Raw genomic sequence first — 21996 nt, 5'->3', positions numbered from 1 at the left:
AACAGCTTGGTAAGACTTGTGAGACAAGCTTAGAACAGCTTAAACCAGCAAACACTTTTAGGCTTTTTAGCAGGGTATAAACCATTAGTTACATTGATCTAACCAATGAGGAGCCATCCATGATTTTACCAGTGGTTACTATGGTCATAGTAAATGCCACAGTTAAACTGGTTATGAGAGAGCTAGCCTATGTGGTAAATAACTAAATAACAAAATGTTATCACACAAAACAAACATTAGGCTGATTATGATTTAAAAAAATGTTTGCCCTTGAAAAGGATTAGCATAAAGGATTATGATAAAAGTTCCTAATTCCTAAACCCTTCAAACTAATTCGTTTATAATGAAACGTATCTGGGCGCGCATGGATTCGTGGGCTCGCCTCTCTCTCCGCCTCTTCCTCTTAACTGCTGGGGGGCGTATTCATCCGCGCACACACATACCGATCGACAACATCGCGCCGTTTTTATCTGCCTCACCAGCTCCGGTTTCCCCTCGTTCAGCCTTTCCCCGTCAACTGCCGCCATGTTTTTCTGAGGCAGGATGACAGCAGAGTGTGAGCGCAGACGAAGACGGATATAAGACTGAAAAACCGTCGAATTACAGCATTTTTTTTTCCTCTGCCAGGCGACTGTTTTTTATTTTAGTCCGAGGAACTAATTTCTCGGTATATTTGCAAAAACCAATGGCTTTATTGTAGTGTGGTTTTGTTTTCGTATGGCGTAGGCACATTTTCCTAATATATATCCTTTTTATTTCAGGATGGGAGGGGGTCCTCCCACATAAATATAAAATCCAGAAAATATTATTTTCTCCGTTTTGAAGTTTATACCATGAAAAAGCAAAAACACAGAAGCCTATCTGAAGAAGAACCTATTCCTGCCTGCGCTTAACTAACGTTACCTCGACCAGCGAACCTACAGGAATAACCAGACGAGTGATCTCTGCGTGATTAACTGCTTTACCACGAGACACCTGCGGTCAAAACTTTGCTTCTTAAGCAAACTGAAGATAGAAAAACGACTTTTAATCTAATCTAAAGTGAAGATCCGACAGAGCACATTTCAAAGATGACGGGCAACATCCCTGTCGACATGGTAAGAATACTTATTCTGTAAAGGATTTTATGGTGTAACGTTACGTTATATTGTAAAATATTGTAAATGTTGTGCTCCTTGAAACTAACTAGTATCTATTTTGTGTTACCAGTTGTTTTCTGTTGTTACTAAAATGATTTCAACAATGATCAGTATCTGTTTATGGTAACTATACTTTAGATGCCATTACTCATACTTACTAAATCTAATACTAATTTCAGTTAGTAAGTAACGTTAGTACTTATTCAGTTGTTACTAGTCACTATACTAATACTGACAAATTATTCTTCCACTGTTATTGAAAACAAATTGCTATATTTTACTAAAATTGATTAGAACAGTTTATTCAACGAAATAATACTTTTACTGTATATTTTGGTAATGAACTAGAATAGTTATCTGCAAAAATGTAAATAGAAGTTGATAGTTCATATCTAAACCACATTCAACCTCATTCTATTAAAAAAATTGTTACTAGTATCAACGGAATAGTTACTTGTCACTATTGGGATTCTGACTAGTTAGCTAAGGAATGTTGATTAAGACAATCTAATGAGTATTACTATTTAAAAATAAAAAAAGGCCTACTAGTCATTATTGGATTATTTACTAGTAAAGAACTTTAAAAACGAGTAGGCTACCTGTAACATACAATTAGATAGTAGTTAGTTTTAAGGAATAAATATGTTAAAATAAACAAGTGTTTGTCAAAGATCAGAGAAGGTCAACTGATCTCATTGTTGCTCTTGCAAATAGATTAAGCCAAGATAGACACAAAGGACTCAATGTTATTATTAAATGCCTTGGATCTCTTTTTGCTGTTTGGGCAATAACCCCATCTAAATTCCACCTCTATCAGGAAGGGCAGTAGTGTAAAGATATCCTATCAGATGGCTTACATAGTGCTGTTCTGACTGATAATGAAGAAGTGTGATCAGGGAGACTTCAAAACAGTCACTGTTCCATTTGCACAACTGAAAATGTCTCGGAAATGTGAATCAAGGCAAATTATCATAAAAACGAAACTCTAACATTAGAATCTTGCTGTCCAGGGGGATGATTTAATATAGGTTCTGTTTAATCCTCATTACATGCCTGTAGAATGACATTTCAAGCTTTGCACTGTGATGTAAGATTGAGACTTCTAAACCCGTGGGTGGTGGTAATGCTGCTATTCGCCAGGGTAAGTGGTTTGAATCCAAGGACGTGGGCAATCTGCTTATCAACCACAAAATACAGCCCTGATTGTGTATTAAAACATTGAAACTAATATCAAAACAAATATGAACTCCTTCTTTTGGCACCAAACTGTAACACTGTTCCTGCTTGTTAGTCAAGCATGCTTTGGATATTCCAAACAGCTGATCTGGCTGTCAAACTCAAGAGATGCCGACGCTCTGACATTGCAGAGACTCTGTTTGATGTAATGTGCGCTGAGGGCTGATGTGATTGGTCTTTACAGTGCACATTGACTGTCCTTCTGTTTCTGCAATTGAGTAGCACTAAAATGTAAATCTGGCCTTCAGAAAGGCTTCCTTGGCAACTTTAGATTAAAAGAGCAACGGCACGTATTGTTAATTGATTTTAAGTGCAGAAATGTGAGCCGACCCTGATGATGACGATGCATCTCTTGATGTCTCTACAGGAAGAAAGGTTTTTCTCACGTTATGCAAACAGGGAACAAAGTGCTATGTTATAGCCTAAAGTCAGGTATTGATTATCTAAGATAGCGTTAGAAGGCCGGCTTTGAAAATTTTAAACATTCAAACCTCACGGGAAATAATTTTATATGGATTTGCAAAGGAACGATAAAGATAATCCATTACTAGCTTTAAAATTAATCAAGGGTTTTTAATGCAGGAGCTGCGTGACTTTTTTCTACGTTGGGTTTAGCTGTCTATTTTTGGTCTCTCGGAACAGCCCGTTCAGTTTTAGGATGAAATGTCCACTCTGTGAAACTTTGAATCATTGTGTGGTCTCCAGCTGAGGGGCATTCATTTGGGGGGTAGGGTTGTCAAACAATGGGAGTGTTTGTGTGTGTGTGTGTGTGTGTGTGTGTGTGTGTGTGTGTGCATACACATCTTGTGGGTGGGCATTTTAATGAATGGGCTTTTTTTTGTAGAGAACTCTCACTGTTTCAAAGCAACGAGATGTTGTGGAAGCCTATAGGTGCTACATCAGATATGCTCTTTTAAAAGAGTTCGCTTTGATCAGTTGTGAGACAGAGGTGTGAAGGAGAACTCAATACTCCCTGACAGTACTGTGTCACTTTGTGTGGTGTCATGTGGTATTGTGTCCTCTATGTGTAGGGGTGAATTAGTTGGGGATACCATTGGGAGAAATGTCAAGGAGAGACCTCCCCTATGGCTATTGTCCACACTACACACACTTGAGTAGCGTTGCCCAGCACTTTCAGAAGTTTAAATTATGTAAAAAATGTACACGTTTAAACTTCCTCTAGACATGAAATGGCATTTTATTTCTGTAAATGTGACATTTTTGAGTTAAACAGGATATTTGATGTGAAATCAAACCAGATTTGTCATCGAGACTTTTACAAAATGATGTAACCAAGCTCAAATCAATAAAGCTCATCAGGGAACCAGATAACAGAAGGATGTGGCTACACAAATCAGTCCCTTTGAGGGAATTATAAAATCTGTTTCATGACAAGACAGACCCTCCTCTGAACCCAAACAGTCACCTGCTACGAACAGGAACCTTTGAAATGAGAGGTAGCCAAAGTGTGACATAACTACAGGAGAAATGTACAGGGTATAGATAACAAAAGGTGTTGGTTTGCATATGAGAGATGGAAAAGGTGTAGAAAACGTGAGTAACACTTTCTGGCTAGCAAGTAACTTTGCATTCATTTTCAATTCAATTTGCGTCCTTTTATGCATGATATTTGTAGCATGTTGTAGACAGTGTTACATTTATGTTCTGTATTTAGGCTATCTGATCAAAACGGATATTTTGGCGTAATTGTGTGTTATTGTTCATTCAAGCATGAAAGAGAATTTGATTCTGGCGCGCTGTCTGTGCACTAGAGGTCTTCACGGGTCCAAAAATTCGTGCCCGAACCCGAAAGAGACCCGTAATGTGCTAAACCGAACCGACCCGGACCCGTCTATTATTTCAAAAGCTGGACCCGGACCCGTGCAGATCCGAGAAATGCCTAACTGGACCCGACCCGGACCCGTCTATTATTTGAAAGCTGGACCCGAAACCGACGGGAAGACACAGACCCGACTGGACCCGATTGTCACATATTCCACCTTAAACTGCTATTACAAGTCAATAAACCTGTTGCGAAAAATACAACTTTTTGTCTTACCTAATTTAAGCCGTGGTAGCTTAGTAGTCTCCTCTCCCTTCCTTGTAACGTTACCTGACTGGCTGTGATGCATTACAATCCTCCGACAAGAAAGTTATTCATGTTATTCCTCTCGTTATTCCAAGTCCAAGATTAATCCACTCATTATTTCAGCTTCAAAAGTCCACTTGATGTCACGGTGACGGATGACAAATGCAACTTTGCACATGTAACGTTAACTTACATTCTGACTCGAGTTAACTCGCATAATAACTTTGACTGTTTGCCCTTTTGAACTAACGTTATAATAACGATTGCTCGTTCAGTGCCATGGCCGCTGACGTTATTTATTTGCTATCATCTCTGTGCTCTCTGCTCTGCATCGAGTCCTAATCTGACCACTAAAACTTTAAGATTAAACAAGACGGTTAATTTATATTGTAAAATCTAAAGCGCGGTTTGGCGGTCCCTCACTGAAGCTCTGGTAACTGGTTGCCATAGAAACATGACACGCGCTTGAGACTGCACATGCACGCTAGCTGGATCAACCTAAAATATGCTTTTTAACGCAATTTATTTTGAGTGTCCTAATTTTACAAGTTGCAAGTTACAAAAAAAACACAAGCAGTGTCTAATCACGACCGGGTTTTCTCCGAGTCTGATCTAATGACTCCGATCGCACGGGTATTACACACAATGTTAAACAGACCCGGGACCCGAAGTAATAAATTCGGACCCGACCCGGACCCGGCTGATCATTTAAAATATAGACCCGAACCCGTACGGGTCCCGGGTCGGGTCCCGGGTCAACGGGTCTCGGGTTCACTGTGTAGACCTCTACTGTGCACACGATACTGTCTGTCGTTTTTTTTCTTGTCGCGCTTGAATGGGTTAAAAGTAGGGGTGAAACAATATATCGTGTCACAATATATCGTAATACAAAAATCCAACAATATGTATCGTGGATAGTGATAAAATGTATTGTGAATAGGCTAGTTCACCCAAAAATAAAATTTATGCGTGAGGAAAAAATTCAAGTTCTCAGAGTTTTAGTGTCGATACTACATTAAACTACTATATATAATGTTGAATATAATGTATAGTAATGCAATGGGGGAATATTTGTGGGTCCTGATGATGCCAAATGTCTTCTGTTACCAGTTAAAAGTGGCCAACGTTATTAGATCTAGTCAGTGACAGACTGCAAGCATATTCGTCTAAAATAATTCTGTATTTTCAGCTTCAGAATCATGAATATTTTTATTCTGGTGTCACTATTGTTCTGTGCATTGGGTTACCAGCACAAGTAAAAGCAAATTCATTTACACGCACAATGTAATATAAAATTTAGCATTTGAATCAACAGTACATTTTTGTTAACCTTTTACCATATGTCTTGGAGTAACGCGATAATATCGTATCGTGAGTTCAGTATCGTGATATGTATCGAATTGTGACATGAGGGTATCGTTACCTTCGTTTTCTTCTGTTCGTTCACTGTTTAGCTTCACCTCATGCAGTTATTCCTTTTAGATGTTTCTTTTTCAAAAACATTGTTTTGATAGACATATTTTCACGTCATAATTTTATGTGTCAACATTAATTTTCATAACAGTGTTTTATTTAAAATATTTTCATTATCTCAGTGATGGACATGGCCCACACTCCACACACGCCCCAGAGTACTCGTTTTAGAGACCTGCCAGTTCTCAAAATCTATTGTGAGAAAAAGAATCACAATATATTGATTGTTTAAGCACAGTCCTAAAATGAAGAACAGCATAAAAAGATAGAGAGATACAGCTAAAGTCTGTTTTAGCATCTGTTTGTGTTTGTGTGAATAAATGTGACGCATATAACATGGTGAGTATGATTTGCATTAAGTCCAGAGAGTGCTTATGGGTCAGTAAGGGTTAAAAGGCTAAAGAGGGAGCGAGAGAGAAAGGAGGAGGAGGAAGTAGCTCAGACTCACTCAATAAAGGATCCTTTCAGTAGAGTGAGGAACAATTTACAACAGCGAGAGAGAAAGGTGCTCTCTCTCTCTCACACACACACACACACACACACACACACACACACACACACACACACACACACACACACACACACACACACACACACACACACACACACACACAGTCATGGAAAGTTAAAGTGATTCAACGTCAGTTTGTGTAAATAGTGCTCAGTGCCTTATTATAAGTTGTTTTAACTTCTCTGTGGTGATTCTACATATTCATTACTGGACGTGAGTCAACATATATCTGTTTTTATATGTTTCCAAAGGTGGTTCTGTTCAAGTTTTGTGTGAGTTGGGCAGAGACTGACTGCAAGGGTTGTTCCACTGTAAACACTGGCTCTTGCTTGCCTTTATGACATCATTGCACAAGCATTCTCTTGTAGTTTAGTGTCACAGATTGAAATCTCAGGCCAAATTTCCCTTCTCTTCCTTCATACCTTTCCCTCTTTCTCCTCCAAGCCAGCCAAATGTTTTTTTCTCTGATCATAAGATGTGATTTAAAAAACATTTTGACTTCACTTCTAAGGCAACAGGTGTGAACTATAGCTAAAAAATGGGCTAATATTTGATATATAAATCATCAGAGCCATTTCAGAGAATATATGTTTTTTTTACCTAGTCATTTTTTATCAAAATATCATATTTCAATCTTTCGGTGAAACGTCAGACTTGTCTCTGGTGATGTATGACTCCAAACATTGTGTCCTCATACACTCCACCCATAAAATCAACTGCAAGCTCACATTCAGATCTGCATCCATCCAATCAACAACTGATGGATTGAACCAAGTGCCTGCACTGCATTTTTTTGTCATATTTTTCTACAGTCCTACATTTTATTTCTTATTTATTAATTCTGCTGTGGACTGAAATATAGGACATTTGTGTTTGCACAAATTAATACAAGGATTTGTATCAATACAGTGTTGTGTAAAAACTGATCATATACATTTTTAAATACATCAATATTGAAATACAATTGTACTGCCACATAGTCTGCTTGCTGTATGGTACTTATTTAATACCATTATGCACCCTGTTTGACAAAAATAACAAGAAAAAGCTGTAGGACAAACTAGAGTCATGACTAGGGGTGTAAGAAAAAATCGATACACTTGAGTATCGCGATATTTTATTTTGCAATACTGTATCGATTTTCAAAAACGCAATATCGATTTTTTTTTTTTTTTTTACGTCCAAAAATATTCATGGTAAGACCTTAAGACAGTGGTTCACGTTTATGTTGTTTAAATCCCTACCAATAGATAGCTATGCTGAGACGCACCACTAGTGTCCTCGCCAGGCTCGCCTATAACGGTGCGTGTCCACTGGACATTTTAGGATTGACAGCGGACCGGAGAAAGCGTTGAGAGCGACCGAGAGCGTCAAAAAGTTGGGCAGTTCCTTTATACAAATATCAAGCGAAAAACGCAGTCGGCAGCCAATTGCTGTGAGGTTCGGGATGTGATGTCTACCTTGAGAGTTTAAACATATGCAAATTGTGCCGGAGTTTATGCTGGATTTAGTGCGTAAATCATTTTGTTTACAAATTAGACGTTGTGCAGTTGTTATATAGCCTATATGTTAAATATTTCATTTTGGATGTGTTTATTGTGATTATATTGGCTGGTTTTATAAAAGTTTATACAACTGAAAGGATATCTTTGCTTGGTGCATTTGGAAACAAAGCTTGTCTATTTCTAAATGTAATCGCGTGCATCGTTCACATCAAACGCGAAGAGAGCATCTGGCGCGAGTGATTGCAATGTTAAGTCAATGCAAAGACGCGTTTACGCGCGTCTGGAGGTCCTGCGGCACGAGGCGTTTAGTGCGGCGCGGTTCGCCTCATTCGCGCGTCCAGTTCTTTTAAAATCTTTTATCACATAAAACTTGATTTCAATATATGACACATTTATTTTGTTCACTTTCATCCACTTTCATTCATTTTCGTCCAGTTCACGTTGTTGTTTTGTATTGTGACAGGGGCTATGTACCTATTTTCTTTTATTATGGCCTACTTGAGCATATAAACATTTGCTCACTAAGAACCTGTAAACCACAAGCCCAAACTGGCAGTTTGATTTTCTGTGTACTGAATTGTTTACCTAAAGTAAACTTCTTTGACTTTTATGCACATCATGTCTTTTTTTCAAATATTTTAATATATTTTACTTTTAAAAAATCCCAATATATCGCCTTATGCACAGTATCGAAATATATTGCAATATATTGAATCGTGACCCATGTATCGTGATACGTATCGTATCGCCAGATTCTTGCCAATACACAGCCCTAGTCATGACTTTCAATGAAAAACCTTCTCTGGGCTCGCCCCAAAGAAAAGATAAAAAAAGATTTTCAGTCATGAAGTTGGTCTGTGGAGCTTTGTCTGCAGTGGGTGCAATAATTCAGCTTGAGAACATGTGCATGATAGTAATAAGTGATGAGAAGGGTGTTTTTCAGGTTTGTAATACATGGCTGTAATACAATATCAAAAGGCCATTTCTATCAGACGGCCAGCCTCCCCCACTCTCTCTTTCTACAGATGTCTGCCCTTTTTCAGCAGTAGCACGTGGACAGGGCCTGCAGGGTAGAGGCTGCCTGCCTTCATCTGGCTACAGGAGATGAGATATTGTTCTCTCACGCTCCGCTCGTCTTGGTTCTTTTCATCTTGAGTGTTTTTTCTGTTCTCATATTTCCCCATAGCTCCATCAGGAAAATTATTTAAAATAATAGCATGTCAAAAATATTATTATTATTATTATTATTATTATTATATATATAATTTTATTTTTATATGCAATATATATATATATATATATATATAGAATTGCCTAATCATTCTCATGAGGCAGAAATCTGGTTGTATTTTCTGGCCATTCTCTATTGTGGAATGTGTTTGATTAACAGAGATCATCTAACATTGTGACCTTCAAGATGTGTCACACTGTCCTTAAAGCACCTTAAAGGAATCTTGTTTCAGTTCTAAAAAGGTCAGAGTTCTAGGTTTGTGTTTATTCAGCGCCCCTGAGTGCACATTGCTAATGTGTTTATAGAAGGTGAGTAATTAGCCTCAAGATCGGAAAGTTTGTACAAAGATGAGTCATTCTCAGATACAGCATTATTAACACCAGTGTGAAGACGTGTCCACTTATGTGATTGTAATTGACACGTCATCAGGCGGGCCTATATTGATTTCATTGATATTTGCACCCTTGTACCCTTGTTTTCTCATCCGGTGAGATGCATCGTTTGGGTCGGTTGAGTGTGTGTGAGTATGTCTGTGTGACTGATTGTCCTTCAGGACTGCTGATGGGGCATCTGGACAGGCTGAGACTGCAGTTGGTGGTGTGCTGTGTCCATGATTAAGTACGGAAGCAGAGTGAGTGAGTCGGGGGAGAAGACCAAGAACGATAATGGGAGTAAAGGAAGTTCTAGACATCTTTGAGGAAATGATTGCAAAATGATCACCTTTTACCGTATCTATTGAGATCCGGTCCATTATGGGGAAAAAAAATCTATCAAGGAAGTGATGAATTTATTTGGCACCTTCTGTGTGTGTGCGTTGTGTGTTTTTACAGGAATTGTTTAATAGTCTTCTGTTTAATATGCAATCCTATTACATGTTCTGGGAAATACTTCACATGTTCTTTCCCTCCATTTCTTGCTTTGTTATAAGCATGACAAGGCAAACGCAGCTGGGAGCAAAATCAATCACTTTATATTCAACCTACCGCACATCAACTCATGCAGGGAACATCCAGGCTCTTTTTGTGTTGCTCGTACATGGCAATTTTGCCCGTGTGTGTGTGCACGGCTATGGCTGTGAGTCAGTTCTCAAATTCCTGCAATAATTTGTCCCATCATCCACAGAGGTCTTGGACATAGACAGGGAACTATACAATTTCTCCATATCCCCTCTTGCAGTTTAATATCCCACGTCTAAAATGTGCCATCTAATTCTCAGATCTCATGTCATTTAATGCTGTTATCTCTTTCTCATGTGCCGCGCTCTTCATAATGAGAATTTAAGTGTCTGACGCTCATCTGAAAGATATCACATATTAATCAATGGCCGGGTCTCTTTTTCTCAGATTTTGGGTCCCCTAACAGTCTGTCCAATATCATGAAAAGACGATTTTATATGAAACAGTAAGGAATCATTTTGTGGGCTGGAATCTATTCATTTAGAAGCTTTGCCTTGAGACTAGTGGCCAAATGAGCTAGCTATTATCAAACCAATGCCAGTGGTCATTGTGTTTTTGACCCTGGCTGAAGTGAGACATTTATCCTTCCATTCCCTTGTCCAAATGCATTTCAATGTGTCTTCTTGGACATGTTCATTGCTTTAACCCCTGCTAATGCAAATAGGCCAAACCGTTTTATATTCTGTTCAGAAAGAAGTCAAGGTGACCTGTAATGTTGAATATCTATGCAAATCCCTAACAAAGGGTGGTTTACCGTACTCAGTGGTTTTAACTTTCTCACCAGAGGAAGAATCAGATCTCCACTGCAAAGCGGAACAACCTGTTCTGTCTCATGCTGAGAAAAAAAACAAAAAACTGGATTGTACAGACTGTACCGTACCTGACAGAACTTTGTTTTTCTATATTTGTCCTATATTTGTTTGAAAACATGCTAAATAAACTTTGTTATACTCCTAAAACTTTAGCATGTTGTTCATTTTATAGCAAAATCATTTTATGGATAAACATTTGCCGCTCTGAATCATGTAATTAGTAGACAGGAAATGGGATTCAAAAATTACTTCTGCAGTGTGACGTATTTCTCAGTGAAACTGGATGTTCTGTATAGGGTGGGAATTAATTTCATCTATTGGGAATTGACTGGAATATAAATAGCCAAAAATCAGTTTGATGATGTCATTTGAAAGGAAAATTGTTTCAGAGGTAGAACAAGGTACACTACTATTTAAAAGTTTGGGGTCATTAAATTAAATAATAATAATAATAATCTAAGTAAATACTCACTAAGGCTGCATTCATTTTATTATAATACAGTAAAACAGTAATATTGTGATGTATTATTAGAATTTAAAATAACTTTTCTATTTTAAAATTACATTTATTTTTGTGATGGCAAAGCGGAATTTTTCAGTGTCACATGATCCTTCAGAAATCATATGCTGATTTGGGGCTCAAGAAACTTTAGTTTTTATTTAATATTATCAGTGTTGAAAACAGTTGTGCTGCTTAATATTTTTGTGGAAACTGATACATCTTTCTTCAGGATTTATTGATAAATAGAAAAATCAAAAGAACAGCATTTTGTAACATTATAAATGTCTTTACTGTCACTTCTGATCAGTCTAATGCGTCCTTGCTGAATAAAAGAAAAGAAAAATACTTACTGACCAAAACATTTGAGTGATAGAGTGTTTCTTTTAAAGGAAATATTACAAAGAAAACATTTTTTTCCTTTGGAATGACATGCATTGATAAATCATTCACAATAAGACCAGGAACATGTATTAAGAAATTAAATGGGGTTAGTTAGTTGTGATTTGTTGACTCTTTGTTTATTTAAAGCATGCAGACAGTCAGTTTAGGTATAGGCACGGTAAACCCTAATTTCAAACCGAAGAAAAGAAATGACACTTCCATTCTTAGAATGAGATGCTCTGAGAAGCTTTTTCACACTCTCTCAGATATGCGGGCGAAATCCCACCAACGCCCTGACTGATGAAATAGAGATGAGTAAGTGTGATCACAGTCTTCAAAACCACCTCGGTCTCAACTACATCACAGACTCCTGGAGACATAGACAGAGATGACACTGTTTGAACCAACACTGTGCTGTCGGGGAAGATGGATGGCTTCCCTTTTCTGTCTCGTCTGTTTATGACTGAGGTTGAGTTCGCACACAGAAGCACACTCCGAATACACTGAGCAGAGTGAAAAGGATTTTTCAGTACACAGAAAGAGAAAATGTTAATCTTTTGTTGAGCAGTATGATCATATTTTCTCAATTCTGTGTTGATTCTTTGTTTATCTGTTCTGTCTGATTACGACATGCTTAAAGCATAAAGACCTCTCTCAAGATTATAGGTCAGAGCTTTTCTTAATGTCATGATATTATTTATATGATTAGTTTGTCTGAGTGACGCTTGGATATATTGGGTATTTTTTTATACACATTAGTAGTGCTCGACAATAAGGATGTTCTGATCACACATGCAAAATTAAGTTGCTGATTCGGCTGGTTTAAATGTGCCACCTTGGTACAGTAATCTACAGTAATATAGATTAGGCTAGACAAAACTAAGTGTACATAGATGGGTTGCAACAAATCGTGGTTAAATATATGTAAAATGGTAAACAAAAAATGAAACAATTAAAAAAAATGGTTATAAAACAAAATAAATATTTTTAAAATAATATTATTATAATTGTTCTGTATAATACATGGTTTATACATTTCTAACACACAAAATATGTGTAAATAAAAATGTAATATTGTTTGCAAAGAGGTCTGTAAAAATATCAGCTAAACAACTTAAATTCTGTATTATCAAGCTTGGCTGATTAGCCAAATGTAATCATAATATACTGTACCTTTATTTTTACAGTATAATAAGGCCATAGTGATTTTTACAACTGTGTGAAACTTAATTGGTATCTTTACTAATGAAGAGTGGAATGATTATTATTTCTGGGCTAAGTGGTTTTCTCCTAGCATTTTTTTCCCCTCTCAATTTTTCTTTGCTATGTCTAACTTTGTATTTTTACTACTCTTTACTTTTTACTATTTGTGCGGCTTAATATATTACAATAACTATTGTTGCGGCACTTAATATAGGCATAAATGGGGTCCTATTTTGGAGACGCTTCATGATCCAGTCGCTTGAAGTCTCAGTGTTGTGAACTTGAGTAAGTCCTGAGTTTGTTAACCGGACAGGGATCAACAATCCTAAACTTGCATTAGGCTTGTGTGGTCTTTAATCCCTAATGGCTCTTCCTTGTTGCAGGTGACTTGTTTTTGTATTGGAATGCTACATCATTGTTCTTTAACCAGCTTATACAGGCATAACCGATCTCGCCATAGACTCACTAATTTCCTCTCTCTCCAAAACGGACAAATCCCTGCTGGAGGCAACTTTTCTAATATTGTTTTCATTGATGTGTGGTTACATAAGTGCTGTGAGTGTGTGTCTGTTCCCTATTGCATAAATGTCATTCCCAGAACAATCTGGCAGACCTCTATTCTGGGATGGTCAAAGCCGGTCGACATGTCACATCCACTGTGGTCAGCATTTGTTGTGGCTGCTTTTAGTTCAGACGTCCTGTCTGACACACTCATTACTGTCAGCATCTCTCTCTCTCTCTCTCTCTCTCTCTCTCTCTCACACACACACACACACACACATGTCTGGTGCACTATCTTTGTGAGGACTCTCCATAGACATAATGGTTTTTATACTGTACAAACTGTATATTCTATCCCCTTACACTAACCCTACCCCTAAACCTACCCATCACAGGAGACATTCTGCATTTTTACATTTTCAAAAAAACTACTTCTGTATGATGTATAAGCTTTTGTACCCATGGGGACCTCAATTTAGGGCCCCACGGTGACACGAGTCCCCATGAGTCTGTGTGCATTCAGGTTTAAGTCCCCACCGGTGTAGAAAAACATGTCCACACACACACACACACACACACACACACACACACACACACACACACACACACACACACACACACACACACACACACACACACACACACACACACACACACACACACACACACACACACACACACACACACACTGTCTCTTGGCAGAACCACTGAGTTGTTTATCCTTCTAAAGCAGAGAATCTCCTGCTCAACTTGTGATACCCAAAAGCTACAACCCTCAGAAAAATCTCTAGTACTTCACGCTCGGTTTGTAACTATAGCAAACCTGAGACACGTGCTCTAGATGACATATCTGTTTTCAACATGTCTGCTATGGAAAGACTATTGCCTTGCAGTGCCATATAACAATACAGGTGTCACAAATGAATTATTATTCATTGCAATATTGCAGTTAAATCATGCTATCTACTAAAATGCATGATCGTAATGGCAACAGACCAATAAATCTTCAATATTCAGCTAATATTTTAAGATTATCAGCACCTGCCAATAACCGTGCCTGATAAATAATTGCTAAATCTAATGTCTGTATTGGCAGAGCCTTTGTTGTGCTTTACGTGTTTCTGTTGTATAATTTTTTCCATCACAGTGGAGATCCCATGGGCAGCCTGTAGCCTCACGAAGGAATGCTACGTGTCATCTGTGTCCCTAAGAAAGTGCGTTTGTTTGTGCAGGAGAGCACTAGGGGGTGATTACATCAAACATTCCCCCTGAAGGGTTGGTTGCGGGGAGCCGGGGTCTTCCTATGCTGGGATTGGTGATAAATATTGAGTGGTATAATAATGTTTAGCATAGCAACTGCTGTCTTCACTCAGAGGGATCCACCTGCTCCTGGGTAAGACTAGTACCAGCGTTACCCTCGCCTATGAAATCATTCCCCGGCGGATGTTTTTTGCTGAGCTTGTTTTTGTTTTAGTTCCTTGGAGGCAGCCCTGCATGCCGTATTACGTCATAGTGAGATTTTGTCTGCTCACCAAGGAGATGGATGGAGGAGGAATGTTTTAAGCAGACGTATCCCAGCATAACACATATTTCTGCGGTTTGGGCGGCTCTTCCTCCTTTCTGCGTACGTCTGGAAACATTGTATAAATCAGCTTCCTCCGTTTTTTTTCTCATTGCCATTCACCAGGTGAAGATGATATGTCATCATTAGACAAAGATGTGGAAAAGATGGAGTGACATGGTGAAAGATGAGATACGGCGAGAGAGAAAGAGACAGATGAAGAAAGACTCTGCCTGCAGGTGATTCAGGTCAGCGCTCTCATAGAGGAGCCGCTGCCACGGTTACCATCTCTATGGAAACTAGGAGGTGTTCCATTGTGTCAAAACCATAGAAATAAACAGATGCCTCATTAGCGGCTGTTTCTATGAGCCGCTATACGTAAGCCTTTCGCCATATTGAAAGGTCAAAGTGGGTCTGTGAACACTCTAGGTTAAGTTTACCGTGAGTCTGCTTCCGTAGTTAGAGGCATGAATGAATATCTATATCTATAATAGACTTCACCAGATGATTTAGCTTAACTAACAAAATAAACCTTATTTAACAGCAGTGCCATCTTTGATTTCTAAAGGGAATGAAAGGATGGACATGATACAACTCATCAGTGGGTTAAACTGTTATTATTGTTTTTGGATTGTTCTACATACGGAACACTGCAAAAATATCTTTCCAAGAAACTTCAGTAGACATAAAACTCCAGACAGCATAAGTTGTGGAAAATCATAAGTGATCTAAGAGCTTTATTCAGCTTTTTACAGCAGATGCCATTGAAAACACAGTAAGTCTATCCCTCACAGTCTCGCTTTTATATCTGTCATGGCGCTGCTCTGTCTGAATAAGGTCTATACAAGACAAAGCTGTCAGCTAACACAACATTAAAAAGTTACCATATAGCATAAAAACCTGTAATATTGAGTATTGAGTATACAAATAGAAACACAAACCAACACATTCCCACCTATGGGTTGGACTAGATTTTGTCCATTGAGTATTGTATAGTGAGGACTTTGTGATGTCGTTGGAAAAGGAAAGGTGGAACAGGTGGAGCATTTTTATTAAAAAAATTTATAATTTTAGTTTTTTGTGTCATTTTTTTTTTCTTTTCAAAAATGTTCACAACGAATACAAAAAAGTGTTTTCATTTAATTTTTAGTTTAAGCACCAATACTGATAACCAATGTAATAAAGTATGGGATAGATGCAGTATGTAATGTAATTTAAGTATTTCTTTGAAATTCACAACAAATACTTGAAAAAATAATGTACATTTATTAATTACTAAAGCTGTTAGTAAATGTAAGTAATCAATGTTTAATCGATGCATTATTAGCCTACATTTTGGTCTGTTAATCAATGCCAGTAATGTCAAACAAACCCAAATATCAGCCAATTCATGCTTAAATATGACATTTTATGCTGCATTTATTTGATCACAAATGCAGTTAAGACTTCTGCATAATATTTTTATGGAAACGGATACATTTTATTTATAGGATTCTTTGATGAAATAGAAAGTTCAAAGGAACAGCATTTATTTGAAATAGAAACAGGAAATGTTATTTTTTTAATCACTTAAGTCCTTGCTGAATAAAAGTATTCATTTCTTAGAAGAAAACTTACTGACTCAACTTTTTAACGAGATATTTGACATATTTACCAAAATAATACTACCGGTATTCACAATATAGAATTTTTTTTATTGAAATATAAATTTCATTAATCTCTTTACATTTGGAGGATACGAATACTAATTTGAGGAACAGGTCTTCTTTGCACCTTACACTATTTCTGTTTTCTGACATATATAAATCAGCATAAGTATTTTAAAAGCTCTGAAATGGAGTGAATTGGCAAAAATGTGTACAGAAATATTGCGATAAGTAGATATCCTCTGGTATTTCCTTCCTGTGTGGTGGCTTCATAAAATAGCCACATACTAATCCGAGCCAAAATTAGATTTGCATGTGTATGTCTGCGTGATCAACCAACCATTGTTGTGCATGAATGTGCGTCTGTTTGTTGACTGATACTCTTTCCTTTGAGGAGACTTAAGATTGTGTGTGTGTTGTGATCTTTAGATGAGTTGTTTTGAGTGTGCAGGCTCTTGCTCCTGGCTCTAATCTGATTCTATAAAGTGCTTAGGAGGATCTTTGTTTCCATCTGCTGGTTTTCACTCTGTTACATCACTGCAGCTGGCAATGTGTGTGTGCGTATAGAGGGAGGAGCTTAATACTGGATCTTCTGATGACACTCGCATAGTAACACACGTGCATTGAACATGCACTGCCCCGAGTCCTGTCCGTCTCTCTCTCTCAGCTTGATACATCCTACTCTTTTATTTTTAAATCGGCGACACCCTGGGATGTGAATGAGTATGATAGTGGACTTTTTGCAAATTATATTGTTTGAGTGCTTGCACAAACAGCATAATTGTGCTGATTGAATCACTGGTGGTTCGCATTTGCTAGGATAAAGTGGAGGATTATATAAAAGTCTTATGAAATCATTTCTCAACCGCCCATCTTCATTATTTTTATTTATTTATTTTTATTTAATGTTAAGCATTTTTCCCCTCAATAATGTAAACCATAGTTTTTTTTGCAGTTAAATGAAACTGAGAAAACCATACTACATTATTGGTAGCTAAAATCATTATCAAATTAGTCAATGTATTGTATAAATGAATATGCAAGGAGCATGAGATTGGGAAGCTTTGACACTGACAGGCTTTTTAATTCTGTGAAAATATTCTTACTCCAACGCTCAAGTATTTTTTTTTATCTGATAAACCTCTCAAAAACGTACTGTGGCAGTACCATGCAACAGGGACAGTAAAATACCATGGTATGTTTAAAACTTTGGGGGTGGTAAGATTTTTTCATTTATTTAAAGAAGTCTTTTAAACTTACCAAGGCTGCATTTATTTGATAAAAAACAGTAATATATTGTTTAGCCATTACGCCAGTCTTCAGTGTCACAAGATCCTTCAGAAGTGATTCTTAAAAAAAAAAAAGATTATAAAAAAAACACTATACTCTTATTGGTAGCTATAAGAATAATTCAATTAGTCATGTTTATAAATGAATGTACACAAGGGTCATGACATTGTGAAGCTTTGTGTCTGACAGGCTTTTTAATTCTGTGAAAATATGCAGATCTTTCTCCAAAGTTCTGTGTGCACAGATTCCATGTAGGCCTGCGAATAGCATAATAGCTATTTAGGTATTGATTTAGCAAACTAACATTCAGTTCTGGCTCCATTCTGGTATGAAACTCAGAAATACCTCACACTACAAGTTAAAATGGGTTGCAAATGCCATTTCATGTTGATGAGGAAGTGTGGTATGGATTCTGACCGAGCTTCTAACGGCTATATTGTTTGTGTTTGTGTTTCAGATCAACTTGAGGCTCATCTTGGTGAGTGGAAAAACAAAAGAGTTCCTGTTCTCGCCAAACGACTCCGCGGCCGACATCGCCAAGCACGTGTACGACAACTGGCCAATGGGTGTGTGATGATCACATCTTAAAACACTCACATATTGTTTTGAATGCATTCCCCAGTAGAAACTGTTGGCTCTTGTGAAGGATTTTCAGGCTTTTGTTTCCTGCCGTTGAGTAGATTCCTCTTTACAACCTTTTTCTGTTTTTAGATAATCTGTGCCGCAGACAAATCTGAGTCTGACTGAGTGGTAATCCCATGCAGAGTTAGATTCCACTCACTGTACACTGACCTAAAGTCAATGACATTATTCAGGGGAAAAACAGAGCATCTGAGTTTGTGCGTTTATACATCTGTCTGGCTGTCTTTCCGCCTGTGCCCGAGGACTATGTGGTTTGCATTCAAATATTATTTACATACAGATTATATACACACACATACTGCTATCTCTGAATTGTAGAGAAGAGCTGATGGTATAAAGACTCTTTCATCTGTTTCTACACTATCTTGGCAACCCATCTGAAACTGCAAGTGCTTTCAGGGATCTGGCCACAAGCTCAAGTTTAGCTTTTTCCACCTGACTAACCTGTTAAAAACGTACTGTTGCAGTACCATGGTGCAGTGATGGTAAAATACCATGGTGTTTTGATATATATATACTACCGTTCAAAAGTTTGGGTTTGGTAAGATGTTTAAGTCAATCATTTTATCCCTTAAAACTCATCTTTGATCACCAAAATGACATTTAAGCGTTTATTCCTTGAAAAAAAATTCTTCATGCCGTAAGATAGCTTGAATGTAACTCTACACCCTTGCCTCATTTAGTATTTAGTTCTATGAATTTGCAAATTAGCCCCACCTCCACTCACTCACACCAGCTCAGAGATCCACTCGTTGACGATCACGTTGACCTGATTGATTACAAGGTAGTTTGTGACGTCTGAAAACAGTTAATATTTATTTACTTTTATTTTGATGATTATTAATTATGTATTAGCAACTTAATATTTTTGTGGAAACCACAATTTTCTTTTTCATGATTCTTTGATGATTCTTTGAAATATAAATATTTTATAACATTATAAATGTCTTCAATGTCTTGATTATAAAAGTATCAAATTCTTTCTTTTATTATAAAAATCTTACTGACCCCACATTTTTGAATGGTGGTGTATGCTACCTGAATGGTTAGCATATTCATATCCATACTTTTATTGTATTTAGTTATATGGTACTCCAGAGAACCTCAGAAAATAAAAGGCCATTACTTTGGTAAATGTCCAAAAAACAAACAAACATGATTTTACCATGTTTCCATGTTCCAAAAAACAATAGCCTATGTTTTTACCATTAAATACCAATATGTGGATATCTGCTCTGTATGTCTGGTCAAGCTAGCTAATGTGCTTGTTTTGTAGTTTTTCGGAGCTAACTGACCAGCTAAACCATCTTAAGCCAGTCTGAGACCAGCAAGCCAACTTGGGCTGCATTTTTAGCAGGAATGATACATTTTTATTTCCATTTCTTTCTCCAATCAAGGGTTTATTTAAGTTTATGTAATTTTAATTTAATTCTTACTTTGAATAGCTCTTATGAAAGTCATCAGGCCTTAATTCTAAAGAATACGGATGAAAAAAAGAAAAGGAATACTGTGAAAAGAAAGGCTTTCTTTGTTGTACAGTTCGTAAACTCCATCGGGGTGGTCTGGGATTGAATCAGAGTTTTATTCATAGCAGACGAGCACAGCAAAGCTCGACCTCACGAGGACACAGAATAACCATCACTTGAGTCTTGTGATTGAGCCTCCATTTGGATTGAGTCAAGAATGAGAGAGATCGGTGGGTCATATTAATGGATAAATGAATGACGTGAAAAACGAAGGATTGAGTAATGTGGAAAGACGGGTAGAAAAGTGCCTCCAAAAAGAAAAATACTTTTTCTTCATTGACTCATCATATACTCACCCTCATGTTGTTCCAAACCTTTGACTTTCTTTCTTCTGTGCATAACTTACATTTTGGTCTGTCTCTTGTTGGCTTCAGATTTGTATATTTTGTGTACAACACAAACATGAATGCCTCTCATATGTTCTTTAACAGACTGGGAAGAGGAACAAGTGAGCAGTCCGAACATCCTGCGCCTCATCTACCAGGGCCGATTCCTACACGGCAATGTGACGCTAGGAGGTGAGCTGCCCTCCCACACTCCTCATTACCATTATTTATATCACATCACTCATGCTCTGTTACTGTTGATTATTCATGAAATCATTCTTATCAGTCCCAAATCATGAGTCTGACCGATAAGAAGTTGCCTGGCCTTTTCTCTGCCAGGTGAATTCGCTGTGTCCCATCTGACTTTTATGACTGCACAGATATTTCTTTTGGCTGTCTTGGTTTATTTCGGGCCAGGGTGCAGTGCGGTTTGATTCTGTCACAGTTCAGCTGATTGTAAGGATGTACCCAAAAATTCAGCTCCCAGTCCCAATACACCTAAAAGTAACTATTCTCAAGTCATGAAAAAACTCACTTCTTGAAATGAGCTTAGAAATATTCTTACAATTCAGCAGCGAGTTTTTCATTTAGCTTTGAGGGAAAAGAGCAGTCTATGAAAGTAGGAAAGCACTGTTCGACAGACCTGTCATCAAGGAAAGAAAACAGGGAGGAGAGGAAATTCTTTGGGCGTGAACAGGAAGAATTTTTTTATTTGTTTGGCCATCCCTCAAGCAACAATAAAAGATTCAGTGGGTTTGTGAATGTGTAAGAAAATGCATGAGTATATATCTGCCGTGCAAAGGCAAAAGACCGTAACTTCGTTTTTGGTCGAAAATGAGTTATTTATATTTTTGGCACATTCAAGACCTCCTTTATCATGTGGATTAGTGTTGTCACGATACCAAAATTATTGTTTCGATACCGATACCAAGTCAAGTATTGCGATTTCGATACTTTTTCGATACTTTTCCTGAAAAGGGAGAAACACTCTCAAATATCATTGCTGTGCTTTATTTTAAAACCGGGACAACATTTAATCATATAACACACTAATTAATGAACATATGAACAGCAGATATATTAAACATTTGAACAAAATATGAAATATCAAAATATAAAAAATAAATTAGAGCAATGACATTCAAGGTAAAAAAATATATACATTTAGCAGCATTATCTCATTTATCATAAGAAACAGAAGAGCTTTATCTTGATTCTGAACTTTGAATAAAAATATGAACAGCGATTATATTAAACAATGTTTAATATTGGTATGATAAGCCTTATTTGTGATATATTTGACGTGGGGAGAGAGTTGTGGAAGGCCTATACTTCATGTTAAACATAAATATATATAGCAGCAAAGACAACGTCGGCAGTGTTGACTGCAAAATAGGCTACAGAATAATTCGTTCAGTATTGAGAGGTGCAATATTTGAAAATCGATCATATGTTTTAAATTACAT

General features: G+C 37.3%; 1 protein-coding gene across 1 annotated transcript in view; it reads left to right on the top strand.

Moving 5' to 3' along the window:
- The first annotated feature begins 431 nt into the window (after positions 1-431).
- ubl3a (ubiquitin-like 3a) overlaps positions 432-21996 on the top strand; it is a 29894-nt gene continuing 8329 nt past the window's right edge. The window contains exons 1-4 of the mRNA XM_081354811.1: positions 432-667; positions 762-1097; positions 18494-18602; positions 20636-20722. Coding sequence (XP_081210937.1) covers positions 1071-1097; positions 18494-18602; positions 20636-20722 — 223 coding nt within the window. The 5' untranslated portion in view covers positions 432-667; positions 762-1070. The remainder of the gene's footprint in view (positions 668-761; positions 1098-18493; positions 18603-20635; positions 20723-21996) is intronic.

This window comes from Scardinius erythrophthalmus, assembly GCF_964197995.2.
Source record: "Scardinius erythrophthalmus genome assembly, chromosome: 23".
Classification (NCBI taxonomy): Eukaryota; Metazoa; Chordata; class Actinopteri; order Cypriniformes; family Leuciscidae; genus Scardinius; species Scardinius erythrophthalmus.
Note: the sequence above shows the minus strand (reverse complement) of the source record. Positions and strands in the feature narration are given on the sequence as shown.